General features: G+C 43.1%; 1 protein-coding gene across 2 annotated transcripts in view; it reads right to left on the reverse strand.

Moving 5' to 3' along the window:
* Positions 1-2257: 2257 nt before the first annotated feature.
* Positions 2258-12428, reverse strand: part of Dcaf5 (DDB1 and CUL4 associated factor 5) — a 90766-nt gene continuing 80595 nt past the window's right edge. For both annotated transcript variants that reach the window (XM_090344350.1, XM_090344351.1), the window contains exon 9: positions 2258-6652. In XM_090344350.1, coding sequence (XP_090200476.1) covers positions 4886-6652 — 1767 coding nt within the window. In that variant the 3' untranslated portion in view covers positions 2258-4885. The remainder of the gene's footprint in view (positions 6653-12428) is intronic.

Genomic DNA, 12428 nt, shown 5'->3' on the forward strand with positions numbered 1-12428 from the left:
CCTAAAACCAAAATCTCATCACAGTCTTCTGATCTCCAGGGGCAAACACATACAGGTAGGTGTTAGAATGGAAGAAATCACATTTTTGAGTAGATTCATTTCATAGTACTAACAAGAGTTATAGGTGTCTTGCCAGGTCACAGGCAGCAGTAGTAAAGTATCACTGAAGAACCAGTAGAAAATCCCAATCTTGTCAGTTCAAGATATTTCCATTCATAGGTCTATTAAAGGTGGGGAGTCTAGAAATGTTAGAAAACATCAACTCTGAGACATGAAAATAAGGTAAATAAAATAAAGATATAGGGGCAAGCTCTACATTGAGTCACCAGCTAGCTTAGAACTAATTAAACAGGGAGATGCTATCTTATGGAAACCTATGTCAATAATGGATAGTAACACATGTACCTGCTTGGGGTACATGTTACACTAGCCAGTGTTCTAGTCACAAGTTTGTTTTTTTTTTCATATTTATGCATTCTAGTAACAAGACCTGCAGAGAATTTTTTTGCACTTTTATTGACTCCCATTAAAAATTTAGCTCTGCTGTCTAGAGGACAGTTGCAAGCCATGTTGAATGCTAGCTTTAGAAGAACCCATCTCATGCATTTCTCCCACTATAGTCTTCCATCCCAATTTCCCTACATGATCAGACTTCTCTCCAGCCTAAGGACTCCACTTGGGCAACTGAATATCTTACCATTTTCTCGTCTTTCAAAGGTCAAGTGGAATGCTCCATTACCACTTGGCCCATGAAATAAAGGATTTCTCAACTTCAGCCATTTGAAATACTACATAGCCCACTTCCTTGCATGATGAGCTCTGAAGGATCCTTCTGCAATCCAATTGAATCCTGTTATGAATCAAGCAATTTCTCTTGCTTGCCCTGACCATATTATGTAGGGATACATGAAGCTTATCTTCGCCCCTGCTTCAATCCTGAGAAGCATCTTACTAACCTTTGTATTAACAATGCAGTACAACTGGAGTACAGAGTGATCAGATTTTCATTATACTCTTTTCCACACAAGTAGCACTGGTTCTTTGAAAAACTTCAACAATATTCCACACATCAAGAAACTGTATAGCTTGTCCAAAGCCAGTATTGTGAAGTTGGGTATGGTAGTGTATGCCTGTAATCCCAGCACTCAAGAGGCTAAGGCAGGGAGATGGCAAGTTTGAAGCCACTCTAAGAGAGCACAGGCTATTTTATTTTACCTCAAAAATACCGCCCCCCCCTTCAAAGCCAAAGCCCCTGGAGGGAGGCAAGTCTTCCTCTACTTTGGTATTTCCATTCAAGCACACAATTTTGCTTAGGTCAAAAGGAAATTATGTGGCGAGGGAAGGGGTATGGAAAGTGGGAGAAAATGAGGGGGGGGTAACAGTTTGACAAGAAATGAACTACCTTTTGTAACTGTCATCTCTCTGTACATCACCTTTACAATCAAATTTTTTTTTTTTTAAAGAGGAGGAGGGGAATGACAGGCATATGATTCTAGCTACTCAGGAAGCTAAAATCTGAGGATCAAGATTCAAAGCCAGTCTTGGCCAGAAAGTCTGGGAGGCTCCAATTAATCATCCAAAAGCCAGAAACAGAGCTGTGTCTTAAGTGGTTGTGCACTAATCTTGGGCCAAAAAGCTAAGGGATAGTACCCAGGCTTTAAGTTCAAGCTCTAGTACTGGTGCAAAAAAAAGGGGGGGGGGTAGTGGTGGAAGGAATGAGTTTTACTTTGGAATTCTTTCCCTGACAAGAGTCTTAGTTGACAAGAACTTTTTGGTAGGAGATAATAGGTAAGAGTCCCATCCCCTCCCCTGCCAGAGTCAGCATGGGCTACATAACAAGAGCCTGTCTCAAAACATCATTAAAAGAAAAAAAACATTTGAAAGTTGTGCTTGGGACAGGTCAGGAAAAGCAATTTGATATTTGGAAATACCAGAACACATGCTAAAGTTGGGGACAGGAGGGGGGTAGGTGCTGGTGGCTCTGTCCCTTCCCTGCAAGGCTCCTGAAATTCCAACTCATTTGAGTCCCTTCACAGCCTGACAAACCAAACCAAGTACTCACTACCAACCCACCTTACTTTTGTTGTTAGGTGTGTAGCCTTTGTCCCAATACCTAGATATGGCAATTACTATGGTCATACATGTGGAATTTGTCTCAACTGTTCAGCATGGCTTAGAATCAAATTTCCAAGAATGAAAACAACAAAGGAAAGGAGAAGGAGTATTTAAGCAACCAAATTTTCCGGGAAGAGAAGAGGACGGGACAAGTGAATAACAGTTTATTTGCATATACACAAGAGAGGAGTTGGCCTTGCTGGGTGAGGAGAGGCGGGTGGTGGGGAGGTAAGGCCAGCAGAGGAAGGCACCTTGACAGACAACAAGAGACTCTCAGGCTTATTAAATTGTTCACAGTTGCCAACTTCATTTGCCCCAAGCCAACAACTTATATAACTTTTTTACCTGCCCCAAGCCAACAACTTATATAACTCATTTACCTGCTGTCCACAAGAATAATTTACAAAATCAGGTGGAAATAAAGTGTAGAGAAAGGGTTTGAGCTATCTGAACCTGCCACTTGAAAACTTTATGTATAGGATGTTGGGGGACAGGAAAATAGAAGATGCACTTCCAAATAGTTACACATCTAATCAGTGCTCTCTGCCCTGCTAGGGAAAATTCTTATCATGGGAGCTCAATTCTACAATGGTGCTGGCAGAGGGTCTGTAACAGTGGTCCGGGCCAGGGGTTCAGTACCCAGATCACACACATAAGATGTGAGGCACCTAAAATTAATACAATATCCCAGATACTCAGTGGGTATGTCCTGGGGCCTCTATCTCCTGGCCAGCTGAACTGCAATACTGCACATCTCTCTAAAGGATTGAAGGCATCCTTCTAAACCAATATTCTTTGACTTTTAGGCAGGAGCTCTAACACCTAAGCCATGCCCCCTCAGTCCTTCTTGACTTCTATAATTAACCAAAATAAAATCTGACTTTATGAACATTATGAACTTCTCTTTTAAGCAACCAAAACAAGGTAAAGGCTTTTTTAAAATCAAAGACCAAGTTCTGCATTTGGGGACTATAAACATCAACAGCTAGTTCCCAAGGGAACTTCACTTTCCCTCCACCCCCTTCTTCAGGAAGATGTGGACTGCCTTTAGAGAAGTTGGAGGAGGCTATCTGTTGATCAGGTTAAAATAAAACAAACTGTAAGGACTGGGCATGCTGACTAAGAAGGGGAAGAGAAACACACACTGAGTGGTTATATCTTTTTTTTTTGTATATAAAGGATTAAAAAAATTCAAATTTAATACATTTTTGGAAAAGCAAAGTCAAAGACAAATTATAGAACCATTTAGATTACAAATCCAAAGTAATTCTACTATTAATTACAGAATCACTGTCCCACTTCCCCAGTAAGAGTCCAGTTGTTGTACTGTATGCTTCCCCACCCCCACATACTCCATCTCCTGCTAACCCAGAGCTTCACACCCCAACCATGGCACACGTGTTCTAGGCACACCTTCCTTTGTAAACTACGATGGTCACCTTCTCTTGGCTCACACCAATCGCCTTCCTTTCATACAGACCCAGCCCCACCACTAGATTTCACTCATTCTTCAGCCCCCACAGGTCAATGAGGCCATACTAACCTTGTGCTAGTATCTCCCTATTGCCATTCTCAACTGGGCTCCTTACCTATCTAGCACCTTTGCACGTAAGTTATTGTTCTTTCTCTTCTTGCCAGTATTCTGCCTTTAGTGTCATCTATGTCAACAAAACACCTGGTCATTCCTAAGTCTTCCTGTCTTAACCTTTCTTTGAGGAAGGCTAATCACCACTACACAAAGCTGAAAATTTCTTGGTCTTTTTTCTTCTTAATCATTACATTCTGCAACAGAACTGAGTCTATTCTGGAGCCAGGAGTAAAACCAGACACTCCTCTTCCTCTACCTTCTGCCTCCTAACAGACCTACTAAGAATGTCACTTGGGAGATGCCTACCACTCTGCAGAGATCAGTCAGAACCCCGCAGCCTCTTTACTGCAAGCCTAAGGAAAGACACCAGGCCTACCAACACTGACAAATGGTTTTGAACTGAATTTCATGCCTTGACATAGTGCCTGACTGGCTACATTGTGTTATCTGCAAGTAGTCATATTGTATGGCCCCTGTGCAGCACACATCTCCATATACTCAGTTTGCACAGAAGAACTTATCAGGGAACTATGTGCTCTTGAATCTGATCTTAAGTGCTAACCTCTCACTAGCATTAAAAAATGCTTTGCTTTTAGTATGTGCACATTACATGTTCAATGAAGTGTTCCTAGGAGAAAATCTGGAAGAAAGGAATGGTGCCTTTCCCTCTAGCATAGCCAATAGACTGAAGGCCTCTTTGCATTCTCCCAGTATAAATCTATAACTCACTGGCAGTGCAATCTGATTGAATGGAGCATTCACCATTAATACCAAAACCCCTATGGCATGTGAACAGGTGAGATGGCAAAAATGACAGACTGACAGGTTCTTGCTGATGGCTAAAAGAAAGGTATCATGAGACAAAAGGCTCACATGCACCAGTGCACACATGCACTCAAAACAAGTAAACGTCCCAACATGGATTCCCTTTCCCAGAACCTTGCTCTCGCCTCACTAGAAAGGAGCCACATGGATCTGCTCCTCAACACAGCACAAGCCAATAGCTAGCTAGATATTCCAACCCACTGGTGAATGGTGAATAGAAGGGAGCAGCAGTAGACACAAAATTCTAGGCCCCGGTTTTATGTGCCTTTAATACTTTTTTCCTTTCCTCCGTGTTCACTAACAAGATAAAATTTGTAATGCTACTGTTTGTAGCTGTTTGCCTTCCCTTTGTATTTATCATGTTTTCAATTTTTTCTCTGAGGAGGAATTCTCTGAATCTGTGTCTTCTAATTCAACTCGGTGCCTTTTGAGGCCACTGTGGCCATAAGCAGCCCGGCTGCTGTCTGGGGCTGAGGGGTCAGTGGGGTCCTCTCTTGTTCCAGCATTGGTGGCCTCACTGGCCATTTCAGATGCACAACAATCTTTGTGTAGGAGAGTTCCTGACACAGACAAGTTATCATGGTTGGTGTTGGAGTGTCCTGGGGAAGAAAAGGCCACTGCCTCTAGTTCCCCAAAGTTCTGCCCATTGTTGTGGGGGTAAGGAGGCCAAGGGTGTAAGCGTCCATTGTTATGGTTGGCACAGATGGTTTCAAGGCTCCTCTCTTCACTGTCATCAGACTGGGTCCTGGGGCGGTTGCCAGGCCCTTCAAGAGTAGAGCCAGATGGCTTAGATACTGGAAGAGAGGGTGGCTCCTCAGCCTGGCTGCTCAGGGCCTTGCTTAGGGCCTTTCCATTTAGCTTCTTGGTTTCAAAAGAGTGTTCTAGAGAGCCACCATTGGTAGAGTCCTCGGAGGTGCCCTCTGGTACCTCTGCCCAGGGATGGCTGCTCTGCTCATGACCTGGGCCATTGCTAGGATTTCTAGTGGAAGTCCCTTCTTTAAAACCATCCTTGCTAAGCCCTTCAAGAGGCAAGTCTTGGTTCCTCTGGGCCACAGCTGTGTTTACACAGGCTTCCTTACTAGAAGAAGGGGCTGGGTTGTCTTTGTGGCTGGTTCCTGCTCTCCCTTCATCTGCCTCCCCAGTCACAATGGAGGGCTCCCCATCTTTGTTATTTGAGTAAGAGATATAAGAGTAGCGGAGCCATTTGTAAGCTTTATAAATTTTTCGCTCAACAGATTCTATGTCGGAAGTTGGTGATGCTCGGTTTGGCTGGATCTCCAGGGCGGAAGTACTCCGCTCAGGGGAGGAGGCCGGGGAGGAAGAAAGGTCATCCACCTTGATCTGGGGGTAATCATAGTTGTCTTCTCCAATGTAGGTGTTTGTGGGCTTGATTGGGGCACTTGGCCTCTCCTCTCGGGGTGTCTTTTGTCGTCGACGCATGGCATTTCGCTGCCGGGTGGAGGCTCGGCGCTCATTCAGTTCCTCTTCATCCTCCGAACTGCTAGAGCTGCTGGAGCTGCTGGATTCATCTTCAGGACTGGGTGACCGTGGCCGGGGGAAGAGATCTGTGTCCAGTTCAACTTCGCAGGCATTCTCTTCAGAATCGGACTCATTGGACAGAGCCAGAAGGCGTTTATCCTGGTAGCGCCTCAGAGCAGACAGGCGCTGCTGGCGAGAAGCTGCATCCTCACACGTGGATGTTGGTGGGGTCGGTGCCACAGTATTTGTGCTGGTGACCCTGAGGGGGCCCAGGTGGAAGGCATTATCAGCAGACTCATCTACAGTGGGAGGTGGGGAGCGGGGCAGTGAGGCTGAGGACTCTGAATCGGTGTAGCCTGAGCGCTCACTGACTCCTGCATGGAGTTGAAGGATAGTACTTTCACTGAGGTCACTGTCGGAGTCAGAACTCCAGCCCTCAATTTCTCGGCGAACCAAGGAGTCAAAGAAGGCCATCATCCGGGGGTCTTCCTGAACCGACTGATTGGCATAGTCGTGGGACAGGCCACTCCCACTATTCAGCACAAGGCTGATGTATTCTTCATGGGTGTAGAGGCAGCGGGAATCATCTTCAATCCGGCCATCAAGGTCTCCAGTACATCCTGGCTGCTTGTATGGGCTCCAGATCTGCATAAAAGATGAAAAACAAAAGCAACCAAGACTGATTGAAAAGTGGTCTATAGATGATAGTAATAAACACCACTAAGGCAAAGTTTGAATACTCACGCAATCTTAAAGTCACTATTTTTTTCCATATTTTTTTCATTAAGGAATTTATTAACATTGATTTTTACATCATATTTTAAATGACAAGTTTAACAAACAAGTAAGTGGTCAAGGGGGGAAATCTCTATTTACAATCACTGGGACTTAGTATTTAGAACTTAATCAAAATTAGGCTAAGGGTTTGTTTGTCAGAGAAACATATTAATTTATGAAATAAAACATTATGTCTACAGAGTCATAGGTTTTTATGTCTATATAGTTATGTTTATATTTCCATTACCATGTCCATAGCTTTGGGTATGTAGTTATTGAGTTCTCGCTCCTGTACTCTTTGGATTTAATAGCCACATATTAAGGATACCATGCGCCTTTTGTTCCTTAGGTCTTGACTTGTCTCACTCAACATGATTCGCTCTAGATTCATCCACTTCCCTGCGAATGCCATTATTTTATCTTGTCTGTTGGCTATGTAGAATTCCATTGTGTATATATACCACATTTTCTGTATCCATTCATCTGCAGTAGGGCATCTGGATTGTTTCCATCGCCTGGCTATTGTGAATAGTGCAGAGATGAACATAGCTGAGCAGGTGTCCTTATAATATCCTGGGTCATGCTGTTCAGGATATATGCCCAGAAGTGGTATGGCGGGATCGTAGGGAAGGTCTATTTTCAGTTCTTTAAGGAACCCCCACACTGCTTTCCAGAGTGGCTGAACTAGTCTACATTCCTACCAGCAGTGTAGTAGGGTTCCTTTTTCTCCACAACCCCGCCAGAAAGTCACTATTTTTAAAAATGTATTCTTTGCCAGGCATGGTGGTCATGCCTGTAATTCTAGCACTTGAGAGGCTGAGGCAGGAGAACTGTAGTTTAAGAGTCAAGGCCAATTAGGTACACTTATCAACCAACCACTGAGCATAGTGATACCAGCTCCTAGGAGGCTTAGGTTAGGAAGACTGCAGTTCTGGGTCAGCTGAGGAAGAAGGGCATGAGACTCCAATCAATGGGAACAAATCAATGGGAACAAACATGCCTGTCTTCTTAGCTATGAAAGGAAGCCTAAAATAAGGAAATCTTAGTCCAGGCATGTCTCAGGGGAATCAAGACACCCTCTCAAAAATAAGTGCAGGGACCAGGAGTTTGGCCTAGTGGTTAAGAGTGCTCATGCACAAAGACCTGGGTTTAATTCCTTGGTACCATGTACACAGAAAAAGCCAGAAATGGTGCTATGGCTCAAGTGGTAGAGCTCCAGCCTTAAGGAAAGCCCAAGGACAGTGCTCAGTCCCTGAGTTCAAGCCCTAAGACTGGCCAAAAAAAGGGCTGGAGGTGTAGCTTAGCAGCAGCTTGCCCGCCTAGAAAATGTGAGGCTCTGAATTCAAGCTCCAGTACATCCAAGAAAACAACAAAACCAAACCAAAAAAACAAACCAAGCCCAGCACCAATGGCCTAACTCTGTAATCCAGGAGGCAAATGTCAGGAAAATCATGATTTGAGGCAAGCCCAGGAAAAAAAGCTCATAAGACACAGCTAGGAGCAGTGGTGTGCACTTGTCACCCCAGCTATGCAGGAGACTGGGAGGATTTTAGGACTATGTCAGTCTGAACAAAAAAACCTTCAGACTAGAGTTGAACAGGAGTGATGCATGGTAGTCATCCCAGCTATAGAGGGAAGTTTAAGTAGGAAGATCATGATACAGACTGGCCCAAAAAGTGAGATCCTAGCTCAAAAACACACAGACTAAAAAGGACTAGTGGTATGGGTGAAATAATAAATTACCTGCATGGTAAGCCTGAAGCCTCAAGTTCAAACCTCAGTACTGCCAAAACCAAAACCAAACCAAACCAAACCAAAATTAACAACAAAACATGCTAAGACTGGACCATGTAGCTATATATGGAAACTGAGGCTTTCAGAGACAGATGGGAGAAAGTATGATTTAGGACAGAATTTAACCTTTTATCTGGAGGCCTAAGCACTGTCTCTAGGTCCAAGATAACCACATTTTCCCTCTCACGATTTCTCTCCCCTTTCGCTTCCTCTATTGGAAAGTTGGGAATTATAATCCTAATCAAAAATGTTGGATGGAGGAGACTTGAAGACTAGTCAGTATGTTAAGAGATTCTCAGAAGATTAATGCTGTGCACAGAGAGGTATCATTTGTCCAAAGTGAAAAACAAACTCAGCAGTCAGTCCTCAGAGTTTCAGCCTGTAGCTCCAAACAGAAATAGTACAGTTCTACTCAACTGTAATATTTCTAGTTTAACCAGTGGGAATTGCTTATTGGAGCTTGATAAGAATAGCCTACTGCCTACACGGCAATTCCCACTTGGACACACAGGCATCAGTTACCCAGGAAACTAGGTTCTCTTAACCAGGGATTATTGGTTTGCTCCCTTCTTCTGATAGCTTCAGAACAGGTAAGACAAACCCTGTAGGAGTGACTGCAATCCCATCCCTTAACACATCTCCACTCTCTAGAGAGACACATGGACTCACAGCTACTAGGTGACACAACTAGAATTCTAACTCAGGTCTGTCTGATTCATAGGCTCAACTTTATAGGTTGGAGAAGTTTGCAAAAACAAAGTTCAAAATAATTAAGCTGTCATAGCAAACAAGAATGATTAGCTCTACCTCATCGCCTGATTGGTCCATAGAGCAGCAGAAAATATGTTACATCACTGAGTTGCTATGACAACTTAATGAATTCCAGGTGATTTTCTTGCCTGAGAGGCTGATGTCTACCTTTAGATGTCATCTAATCCAGAGAACAGTAACCTCTCACTCTCCACTCACCAAGAAAACAAAAATATTTATTTCCCCCACAAAACAGAATCAAATGAAAGGATTCCCATTCAACTCCCAGCTAGCTGGTAATCTTCAATGAGGGTTTGCTTTTGTTTAAACACAGAAATTAAATGTGTCTCATCCAGCAAAACAAAACCCTATCACAAATATCTGTGTTCACCTCAAAGGGCTGACAGTACAGTCTTTTATAGGGCTAGGAACCCCAGGAAAGGGAGGAACAGATAGGAATCCTAAGCCTATCACTTCTCACAGCCCTGACAATGATGGCACCCTTGGAAACATTTAATTTCTCATCCACAGACATGAGAATGATGAAATGACATAAGAAATAACCAAGCTCTGTCAAGAATTGTTATTACCCACATGAAATTTACTATGTGACTGTCTCCCTGGCAGAAATAAAGTGAATCACACACAAAAAAAATAACCAAGCATCAACAGGCAAGGTCACTTTATTTTCATTTGAACCTCATAGCAAGAAATCAATAGACTCAGAGATTTGTTTTCTTTCTTGATTTCCCCCTCCCTCCCCCTCCCTCCTTTTATTTTTTTGAGGTGGAGAAAATACTGGGGCATAAACTCAAGGATCATTTGACCCAAGCCTCTAGCCCTTTTTGTTTTTAGTGTTAAGGTCTCATGCGTTTTCCAGTGCCAGACTCCTACTTTCTTCTCTGAGTAGCAGGGATTACAGGCATGCAACATGATGTCTAACCCTCAAAAAGGCTTTTTTGAGTTTCAGAAGTATAACCTGTCCCTATGACCTTGGTTTTCATTCTTAAAGCATAAATTCAAGCATTGTGAAGTAGTTCATTTTTTTTTACCTTGAATATCAACCACTCAGACTCAAAGCAATGGGAAAAAAAAACCCTCAAGCTCAACTGCCTATTACTTTTTAAATATGGCCAGGCACGACACCCTATTGGAGCTAGATTCAGAGAAAAAGAGGGCTGAGAAGATTTCTCTGTAAGCCTATGAAGAGTTTGTTCGAAGGATGAGTAAAAAGATGAGGTTCCATTCTTTTTCCAAGAACATTCAAGTGGAAAGCCAATTAAGTAGCAAGTACCCGAGTGGCTAACCCCTGCTTGATGTAGCAGCTAGCTCTATGTTCTCTTCTCTTAGCTTGTCTCTATACTAAATATACCAATGTATAAGGTCCTAAACTGCTATTGGAGGGCTTACTAAACTCTCTAATGAGGCTTCTAAGGCCCTCTGGGGACTGCTTCTTCTCTTTACTCAATCATTTTCTTTTCTTTTCTTTTGTCAATCATAGGGCTTGAACTCAGGGTCTGGGCACTGTCCTTGAACTCTTTTGCTCAAGGCTAGTGCTCTACCACTTTGAACCACAGTTCTACTTCTGGTTATTGGAGATAAGATTCTCACAGCCTTTCCTGCTAGGGCTAGTTCTGAACTACAATCCTTGGATCTCAGCCTCTTGAGTAGCTAGGAATATAGGCATGAGCCATCAGCACCCAGTGTCAACCATTTTAATAAGTCCTATGTCTTCCTGTTTCTGAACATGTTTATTTATAAGCACAATGACCAGCACATAGTATAGACTAAATTTTTGATCTGATTATATAGCCATTCCAGCTACTTGGAATGTTCTTCCCAGTTCAAATATTAGCATTTACTGAAATTACCTCAGATTAGGAAAAATCTCTCCTTCCTATAGTATTTTGCATCTTTGGGCACTTGTTGCATTTCTCATGTTGCATTTTTCATGCGTTCTCATGTGTTTCCTATTTTCCCCTCTTCAGGTTCCCCATAGGACCTAGCACAATGGCATACATAGGTATATATCACAAACATATGACAAGTAAATAAATATTGGGCTTTGAAGGGAATAATGCCAGGATTTGCCCCATCCCCGCTATGCTTATAACACATGTACTAAATGTGGAAACGGAAGACCTATTATGGGCGGGAAAAAGGTTGGTCCTACAAAAAGGATTCTTCTCTAAGCTAAAAAGTAGAGGAATGGAAGGAATATAGCGAGAAGGCAGATCCCATGCTGCTCTAGAACATGGCAAGTGAGGACTAAGAGAAAAGTGGCATGAGTTTTATCAGCAATTGTCAGACAGGTAATTACCAAAGCAATCCTAGGTAGCAAGTTCTCAGTTGAGAGCAGACCCAAGGATACTGAAACTCACTGGCCTTGCAGGGTGATGGAAGCAGACACAAGGGTAGTTATTCCAGTAGCCAGGCGATCCTTCTTCCACTTCCCTTTCTGCCTTTGGACTGGCCTATGTAACTCAAGCTGTCGTCAAACTCTATTGTGTGTGTGTGTGTGTGTGTGTGTGTGTGTGTGTGTGTGTGTACATGCATGCTTGTACTCCAGCTCTCACACATAGTTAACACTCTACCATTTGAGCCACACTCCTACTTCTGGCTTTTTGCTAGTTAATTGGACATAAAAGTCTTAGATTTTTTTCTGCTCAGGATAGCTTTGAACTGCAGTTTTTAGATTTCGGCTAGGAGCAACTAGGATTATAGGAGTGAACCACTGGTGCCTGGCTTAGCCTGGAGCTTGTTTCAGCCTCCAGAGCATCAGGGGTACCATCATTTCTGGCCTGCAATGCTTTTAACTCCATGCCGTTTCCAACCAGATGGTGAATATGTAAGACATCTGTGGGAGCAAAGCTGAGAACTCCAGAGCCTTTTGCTTTCCCTGTCACTATTGTCATCTGTGCAGACTTAAGGTTTCAAATGGCTAAACATGCCTCCTGGTTCCTATGGGAACTGAGCTCAGTAGCTCAGTCTGGATAACTTCACAGAGAAAACATTTTCTTCTCTCTCTTGAGAACTTGGCTAGTTTCCAACATATGACCTTTGGGGTAAGGATTTCAGTTGACTAAACAATAACTGGGGA

Source organism: Megascapheus bottae, chromosome 14, assembly GCF_031878675.1.
Source record: "Megascapheus bottae isolate mThoBot1 chromosome 14, mThoBot2.hap1, whole genome shotgun sequence".
NCBI lineage: Eukaryota > Metazoa > Chordata > Mammalia > Rodentia > Geomyidae > Megascapheus > Megascapheus bottae.